The 9,199-nt window shown below is 34.4% G+C and overlaps 1 protein-coding gene across 1 annotated transcript; it reads right to left on the bottom strand.

Moving 5' to 3' along the window:
• Positions 1 to 1,588: 1,588 nt before the first annotated feature.
• Positions 1,589 to 9,170, bottom strand: p2rx2 (purinergic receptor P2X, ligand-gated ion channel, 2). The gene is made up of 12 exons (XM_079871775.1): positions 8,302 to 9,170; positions 7,605 to 7,740; positions 7,299 to 7,370; positions 7,119 to 7,194; positions 6,315 to 6,411; positions 6,158 to 6,238; positions 3,961 to 4,099; positions 3,723 to 3,853; positions 3,330 to 3,420; positions 3,179 to 3,244; positions 2,873 to 2,950; positions 1,589 to 1,901 (listed from the first exon to the last, which is right to left on the bottom strand). Exons 1-12 carry the CDS (start codon positions 8,493 to 8,495, stop codon positions 1,806 to 1,808), a joined length of 1,257 nt encoding a protein of 418 aa, XP_079727901.1. The 5' UTR covers positions 8,496 to 9,170; the 3' UTR covers positions 1,589 to 1,805.
• Between the last annotated feature and the right edge of the window lie 29 nt (positions 9,171 to 9,199).

Genomic DNA, 9,199 nt, shown 5'->3' with positions numbered 1-9,199 from the left:
AGGAATACTTTTATTCAGCAAGGATGCGTTAAATTGATCAAAAGTTTTTACATTGTTACAAAAAATGCTGCACTTTTGAACTTTAAATTCAACAAATAATTGTAAAAAAAAAAAAAAAATCATAATTTCCATGAAAATATTAAGCATAACTGTTGTCAACATACACAGTAATAATAAATGTTTCTTGAACAGCAAATCATCATATTAGAATGATTTCTGAAGGATCATGTGACACTGAAGACTGGAGTAATGATGCTGAAAATTCAGCTTTTACATTTTAAAGTATATAAAAATACAAAAAGTTATTTTAAATTATAATATTTCACAATAATTTTTACTGTATTTTACTGACTTGGTGAGCATAAGATGCTTCAAATACATAAAAAATGGTTGTAAATCTTAAAAAGATAGAATGGTTGAGGTTTGACAAATGTAGTCAACACAACAATTTGGGTAAAAATTCAGAAATTAGAATGAGATTATTTACTTGTCTTCTAATTTTAATTAACTAAAATAAGTGTATGTATAATATATATAATTCTATATAAGAATGCTGTAGACAAACGGTTACATAGTCCTGCTAAGTTCATTTGTCTGTCCATCCTCTTTAGCATCTGGTTTCAGTCTCTCGTCCTGTCTGGAGATGAGGCTTTATATGCACCCTTGATCATTACTTAAAAGACTGATCCATAAACCTCAAATGTGTGAGCTGCATAAATCGATAGGTTTCTATTAATCACATTTAGAGATCTTGGCAGATGCAATTTCTCTTCCCCTAAATTTCATTACTGTAACCAATATCACAAGAGGAGTTGTTAGCAGTCCGAGTGCTTCTCTTCTGAAAAACCATCTCATCTTTCCTTATGCAAGATGATTTTTGATGCATGTAGGCTCCCGGAAAGGAGGTGATTATTGGGAACAGATTGATCTTTTCCAGTACATAAAGTCACCATGAAATCAAAATTGACAATTCCTGTTTTGATTTTATTTTTATATAGATCATTGCCATATTTAATATAAATGATTTATCTGTGCACATCATTATTAATTTTTTTAACTCTTCTCTTCTCTGATGATGTGTTTACTGGCATGAGGGCGGGACAACCTGTCACTCACATGAGATCCACCAATAGCAAATGAGCACAATGATCCAATCAATTCCAGAGGGATAAAATCAAGTCCCATCCTACATTTTTTTCTTGTCCGAGAAGCCGTTTTACTCGGATATCCATCACAATAGAGAAAGAACAGACTATCACAACTTCCTTTTCATACCAACATTAAAAAAAAAAAAAATCACCAGGTAAGTTCAGTGTCAAACTTTAAAGTCAATCATGAAACCATTATTGTGGGATTTGTCTGAGCACGCTATTCCAAAGAAAAATATTTGTCAATATTTTAACAGTCCGATCAAAATCAAGCGCCTCTCTAGGTCCTGGAAATCAAATCATGTGACACATTTGTATGAGACACAATATTCAATGAGTTTTTACTTAATGAAAAACATTTCATGTTCCATGACTGTTCAAAGATGGAAGAAACATGCAAACCTGTTGTGTAGATGAATTAAAAAAGCAAGTCAATTGTTGATCAGTGTTTAATATTTATTGAAGCGAAGCTACATATGTGGTTGTACATGTTTTTTGAAGCTTTTCTATATTCAGATATGGCATTTTGTGCTGTATTCCACACTTCTCTTCCTCAGACAGGAAAATATCCAGTCCTTTAGGTAAAAATATTGTACTATACTCTATATTAGGCATGGCATGCCGTGACTGGAGCGGTTTTGGTGGTGTTAGGATGTTTTACAGTGGCACACCATCTGAGAGGTCAGAGTGGGTGGAGCCATAGCTTGTAAGCGTGAGGTCTGTTGTCATTGGCCGACTGGGTTGCTTGGAGACCTGGTTAAACAAAGTAGAAACGGCTTTTGATTAACATGTTCAAGAAAAAGAAAATCAACCATCATTTTCCAAACTGGATGACTTTCTTTCACGTTATTTTCGGTGAAATATTTCTGTTTTGTGCTCCATGGAAGAAAGAAAGTCAATGGTTTGGAATGGCATGAAGGCGAACAGATGGTAATTAGAGAACATAAATATAATATAACATAATAAAAATACTGCTGATACATTTAAAGTCTGATTTGCCAAACTCTTTCGAATATTTGATTTTAGAAATATTGTGGAAGTTTGTTTTCGCCACTGAATAAGAAAAAAGGTAATTTCAACTTTTTACATATAAACTAGCAAATATGTGCGTTATAAAGTCAGAATCGAGAAATAAAGTCAGAATTGCAAGATATAAACTCGCAATTGCGAGAGAAAAAAAATCTGAATTGCGAGTTATAAATTCAGACTTGCAAAATATAAACTCACAATCCTTATTTTTATTCTCTCACAATTGCGAGTTTTAATCTCGCAATTCAGACTTAATATCTTGTGATTCTGACTTACTATCTCGCAATTCTGACTTTATAACTCACAATTATGAGAAAAGTCAGAATTGCGAGAAAAAGGTCCGAATTGCGAGTTTATATTTTGCAAATCTGATTTTATTTCTCACAATTGCGACTTTATGTCACGCAATTCTGATTTTATATCTCAATTGTAAGAAAAAAAGTCGCAATTATCTTTAACATTTTTTATTCCGTGGCGGAAACAAGCTTCCATAACATTCTAACCACACACACCAGTTGTAAATAAAAGAATATTGGAATATGCTTTACAAGTGAAAACGTTCTGCTTCATAAATTCACATTTAACTCAATGTGCTACTCTCTGTAATCATTTTTTAAATTTACAAGCAATTTCTGAGTAAATCTTTTTTTTTTCAGTGTGTCAGTTCAATTTCTTCTCCATCCTGCTTGACTTACATCATCAAACTTCTTATCACTGAAGACTTCATTCTTATCGATAAACGTCAGCATGATCCAGTCACAGATGATTGAGCACTAGACGAGAGAAAATAAGATCAAGCGTGAGGACAAGCTGTATATGTCCATAAATGCCACTTTCCTTTTTCCATCAGGGTTACGCCAGATCAAGCGATTTGAGCGAAACCTGAGAATAATTCCCATAATGCAATTTGCGAAGTGTTTATGTCTGCTATCCTTGTCATTATCTCACACATTTTAACCCCAAATGACCATGTTTTTAATATGCATTCAGCAAAAACTTACAATTCCCACTGACGTCATGGCCGTGACTGTGTTGATGATAGTTGGAATCAGACTGAATCTTCCAGCCTGAAAGGAAATACTGTTTCAATATTAGGCGTATGTGCAGTCAGCATGTCAGACAGGCACTAATGTACTTCCTGTACGGTCTCACATGTCCATGAACAATGACATCCAGGCGAATCCCAAAGGCTTTAATGAGTGTTCTGTACTCCACACCATCCTTATGGTAATATTTTGCAAACCTGAAAAGTAAAAAAATGATTTTGAGCTACGGAATTATTATTGTTATAGAATAATGATGAAACAACTATGTGCTGAACTTTGTATTTTGATCACTTGTGTTGTTTTTGCCTCTTCACGATGACTCGCTTAATTTAGTCCTAAATTATAAGTCGCTTTGGTCTACTAAATGTAAAATGTAAATGTAATGTCCTGCATATGCATCTTGCTATAGTAATGTTAATGATCAACTGATCTTTATTTTAAATGACAATCAATTACGGAAGTTCCTGTTAATTGTCCCACAAGTTAATAGTAGCCGTACCTGTCGAAATAACCTGAGCTGGACAGGTTTCTTCTCATGTCCAGACGTCTGAATGAATATGTTGGAATGCACTTTGAGGGATCCACATCAAAATCACACTTCCAGTTAATTAACACGCCGATTACTCCGCCCTAGACACATTAACACGTACATTAAACTTACATATAGAAAGGTTACTGTTGCGTAAAAATGCAGAAAAACTATTGGTATGCTGTTTGACAACAGACCGTATACATACCGTTAAGCAAAGTTCACTGAATTTCTCTCTAGCTTGCGCTGCGATGAAGCCCAAGCTGAACACTGGACAATAAGGGTTGGTCTCCGGGTGATAATGACACCGTAACAACTTCTTTGGCTTGTTTGGTTTGATATTGCCCCTGTAAACCATGGGCAATTTCACTTTAGATCAAACGATTTTTAAGATCAAATAACACAAATTGATTGATTGATACTGTATATAGGAATTTCTGAACATGTTTTACTGTAGAGTGCTGCAAGGAAATGTTTTTTTATTTTTTTATTTAGTTTGTAGGCCAAAACACGTAAACGAATTAGCACTTCCGGTTCCATTGTCCTGAAGTAAATGGGATTTTAATGGGTTTTTGGTTTACAAAAGCTCAAGATACACTGCCCAGACACACAAAAAAAAAGGTTGCTGTTTGGATTTAAAGGGGTCATATAATGCTACATGCACTTTTACAAGTTGATTGTACTGAAATGTGTGTTGGCAGTGCCTGTACACAACCATCATAAAATGATCAAAATCCATCCAGTGTTTTTTTTTTTTAATCTTCTTATATGTTTTCCCCCATCTCAAATCAAGCTGTTCGATTTTGTGACGTCAAAAAATCAGCGCCCCTCCCACGATGGTTGATTGACAGCAGCGTTTCAACACAGACCCGCCCTCGTGAGCGAGCTGTCAATCATCGCGTTCATTGTTGATAGCTGGAGCACTGTCTATGAGCAGAATGGCGTCTAAGCGATTGTGGTGTTCTGTTCTTGGGTGTGTTATTACTTTTATTTTTTTATTTTATTTTACCTGGTAAAATAAAGGTAAAATAAAATAAAAAAATAAAAGTAATAACGAACACAGCAGTCATTTTGATGTTCCTAAATCCGTACAGCTGAAGACGCAGTGGCTGAGTTTGTTTTCGAAGGGAATATTCCCTACGATCAACATCAATGCTTTCATGTTTGCGCGAATCATTTCACCAGACTGCTTTACAAACGAGGTCAGTAAAAAGCTGGTTATTTGCTAAGAAGCTGTTCCTGAAAAAAGGATCTGTACCAACTATTCGTGTTCCTGCTGCACCTCCAGAAGAACTGAAGTGAGTGTAACATTTTATTAACCTTTATATTAATATTTATATTAATCTTTGCAAATCGCTTGCTGCACACTTCACTATGAATGCGGCTATCTTTACACTCAGGGTACATTATGGCATGTTTTCTATGTATGACGTTCTCAATATAATTCATAATCCCATGTTTATAATGAACAACGCGTTATGGTTATTGTGTTATTGTGTTAGAAACGGTGTACACACAGAACAGAGGGGCGGGGTGAGCAAAGCTCATTATCATTTAAAGAGACATGCACTTAAACGGCGTGCTGAAAACAGAGTTGTTTTTGACCAGGTAAAATGAGTGTTTTCTTACAATACTAATGAGAATTTTTAATTAAAGTATATTACAAACTTTTAATTTAGACCCTAAAGAATCATATTAGCTTGTACAAAAATGACATTATATGACCCCTTTAAATAGGCAAATGCTTAAGAGTCAATGATTGGATCATTATTGCAGTGATTATTATGTTTGTAGCATCTTACATGTTTGGCAACAGTTCTTCTAACACTAATTGATGGAGTGTGTAGCTTTTCATTTCTTAAACAACCATGAAAGTGGTTGCACCTCTTGATGGAAATAACATCAAAACGTTTATTTCCATCAAGCGGAGCATTCATTTTTGGTTAAGATCTTGTATTGACAATGCAAGAGTCCAGCACTCTTTAAAGTCTCCTCCAGCACATCCCAAAGACTTGATGGTAGTCATGTGATCATGGTGTCGTTTTATAGTCTACGTTTAGCTTTTTACTCCTGGAAATTGTTTTTAGACTTCACAATTCATAGAAGTTGTGTTGTTCATTTGTGAAGATTATCGTGATGAACAGAATGTGTAAGAAACATTCACTTTTGCTGGTCACAGAGCTTATTTCCTACAATAATCCAAAAGCCAATGGAAAAGTCCTATTGGGTTTTTGTAGAGGGAACCTGTGTGATGCTAATTTGCGAGTTGGCCTAAAAAATATGCCACTCTATATGCCTTTTTAGTCACACAAAATTCACATTTTTGAAAAATTTAAAAAAAAAACATGGTGGCTTTCGATAAACATCCTCTGATTTATGAGATATTCTGAAACTCATAACCGTACCTCAGAACTTTAAACTTTGGGAAATGGATGGCATTCTTAATAAACACTGTGAAGTTAATGGCTTTTTCCAAAGCTGGTTCCCTGTGGAGACAGGAAAGACTTTTTAGTGCATTTCTCTGCTTGATTTTTGACTTATCAATTAATTAAAGCGCAATACCTGACAACAGCATATTCCTCAATGGGACACCAGGTTTTGATCTCACAGGTCTTGAATGTGTAGTTGTAGTATGGTATACACCGTCCTGTTCTTTGACCTATTCAAAAACATGTTCACATGTTGATATAAGTCATATTCAAACTATTCTGAGACTTGCTGAAGTGATTTTGGTATTCATATTTATACAGTGGGCCATCAACTGAAAACCTTTTTTTTAATTAATTAATTCATTTCGATTTGGACTTAAATACAAAAATAATCATTTGTGCTGCAGTAATTATAGCAAATTCTGACAGTCATAAACATTTTCTTTTTTCAATGTTGAATTTTTTTTGTATTGAGAAATTGCATCAAATCAGAAGTTTAATATTAAAGTCGGCATGAAACGGAAGTTGCAATTGCAACAAGTATAACAGTTTCTCAAAAAAGAAAAAAATTAGGGCGGGACTTGATTTTGTCCATCAGGAATTATTTGGATAGTTGTGGTTTGCTATTGGTGGATTTCATGTGAGTGACAGGTTGCCCCGCCCTCTCGCCAGAAAACACGTCATCAGAGAAGAGAAGAGATGTCGCTGCACGAGGAAAGTTATTCTGCTTAAAGATAAAAAATTTAAAAAAAAGAATGATGTGCACAGATAAATTATTTATGATAAATACTGGAAAATTCCATTAAAAAAAAATCCATTTTGATTTCATGGTGACTTTAAACTAGTGATCTCAGCTTTTTGGACCCCACTGTATGCATGTATGTATGTATGTACTGTATGTATGTATTTATGTATGCATTATGAATGTAAACCCCACCATGACCATCAAAATCAATTTCCCCTTGAGTGCAGTCAGAATCTTTTGTGCAGTTTGCATTGGCGACACTGTAATGCTGAAAAAGCACAGAAGAAAAAAAATGCTGTTTGACTCAGACCAAGCACTCCAACCAAAATATGAATATTTGTATTTATATTGTTGTTGAGTTTTTGCTCTCACCTCGGCACATGTGCCCTGCGTCTGATCATACGTCACTTCTCTTCTAAGAATTGTACTAATCACATCACCACCCTGTGCGTGAAGAAATTATTTAGTTTCTAATCAGTTTACAACCAATTAATATAATGCTGACCAAGTAAGATTATATATTATGATCTAGCATGGAAAATATGATTTAATCACTTTACAGTATCTGAAGTAATAAAGGATAACTGGTCTGCCCTGGAAACTTTCTTCAAGTAAAAAACGGATGATGTAATGTTATGAATTTATGTACAGTTTATTTTTTGTTTTTTGGTCCCTCACCTCAGATGGTCTGACATATTCTGTAGTGTCCTGAACGAAGTCTCCCAGCATGGCCACACCTCTCATCTCAGTGTACACCGAGCTCTCTGGACGCGTCTCAGTCTCCTGATATGCTTTCTGACTGATAAATACATACCTGCACACATAAAACATAACAGCAATCCATCCATTATTTGCAGACTTTAAAGGCAAAACACCTTCATGGGTATAACAGAATAAATGCTGCATGAACTATAAGATCAACATTAGAAGATTAAACATATTCAAAGATATAAATGAAAATGCAAAAACCAAAGCTATAAATTCACAGAAGTCTGTAAATCAGATATGAATAACCATAAGAACAACTAATTAGATTTGACATTTCATAATATTTATATAAGGATGCATTAATCTCTATATCACTTATTTATTGCTATTGACATTTTTGTTGCATTTCTACTGCATATATTTTGTCTTCTTCAAGATGCAGAAAAAAAAAACTACTCCAGTCCTTAGGCAAAGGTTTATAGTACAAACTCAAGAGACATTGAAATTACTCTATTTTGAGTTTCCGTGTTGTTGTTCTGCAGTTTTATCCCTCAGAGGCAAATATAATAAAGATCATTTATGACCAATTAAAAGTATCAATTTTGTTGATTGACTAAAGGTCATTTTTTAGTTAAAAAAACAGAGACAGATGAAAGTAGATTCTTACCAAATGAAATATGTGATCACCAGCAACTGCACAGCTCTGTATATGACCCCTAGTTTTCTGTCCTTCACCACCATAACTTGTGGAGTCTCATAGTCCCAAAAACCCAGGAAAAAGTCTTTAAGGAATTTTAGACAACCCATTTTTATAAAATTCCTTACTTGTTCCTGCAAAATGAATGTCTTAATCGTCACCATTCACCGCTGAACTGATGCTGTATGGTGATACCCTTTCTGTAGCCTACTACATCTCTCTCTCTCTCTCTCTCTCTCTCTCTCTCTCTCTCTCTCTCTCTCTCTCTCTCTCTCTCTCCCTCCCAAATGATGGCAGCCTTGTCCTTTTTTCTGTGGTTAAATATTGATTATGATCAAGTTCATTATTTTATTGAAAGAATTCAGATTTGTGTAATTTTTACTAAAGCTTAGGCTATGGAACAACAGCAAACTTGATGATGAGGTACAATGTATCTTTGTTGCATAACAAGTAGCCTATTTATAAATGCAATTTAAGATAGATAGATAGATAGATAGATAGATAGATAGATAGATAGATAGATAGATAGATAGATAGATAGATAGATAGATAGATAGATAGATAGATAGATAGATAGATCTACATTAATAAAATACTATACATGAGCCTACATTTTACCACATTTTCAAGTCAATTAGCCTATATATTCAGTGTAGCCTATTGTGTTTAGGCTATGTATTGTTCATTTATGCCTTAGATAAAGATATATTGAGTATTTAAATTAACACATAAACATATTATATATAGTATAGTAATATTACACATGCAGTTAGTATTACACAGACATACGTATTCTATCACTACGACACGGTCATGCATTTCTATGCAGGCATTTCTGCGGGCGCATACATTTCAAGGGTCCTAGCGT

This window comes from Squalius cephalus, assembly GCF_949319135.1.
Source record: "Squalius cephalus genome assembly, chromosome: 5".
NCBI lineage: Eukaryota > Metazoa > Chordata > Actinopteri > Cypriniformes > Leuciscidae > Squalius > Squalius cephalus.
Note: the sequence above shows the minus strand (reverse complement) of the source record. Positions and strands in the feature narration are given on the sequence as shown.

Excerpts from the sequence above, each read along its gene's own strand:
- p2rx2 (XM_079871775.1), bottom strand. The coding sequence starts at position 8,495 with ATGGTGACGATTAAGACATTCATTTTGCAGGAACAAGTAAGGAATTTT. Across the intron at positions 7,371-7,604 it reads AATATGTCAGACCATCTGAG|GGTGGTGATGTGATTAGTAC; the intron begins GTGAGGGACCAA and ends CTTCACGCACAG. Across the intron at positions 3,854-3,960 it reads TCAGTGAACTTTGCTTAACG|GGCGGAGTAATCGGCGTGTT; the intron begins GTATGTATACGG and ends TAATGTGTCTAG.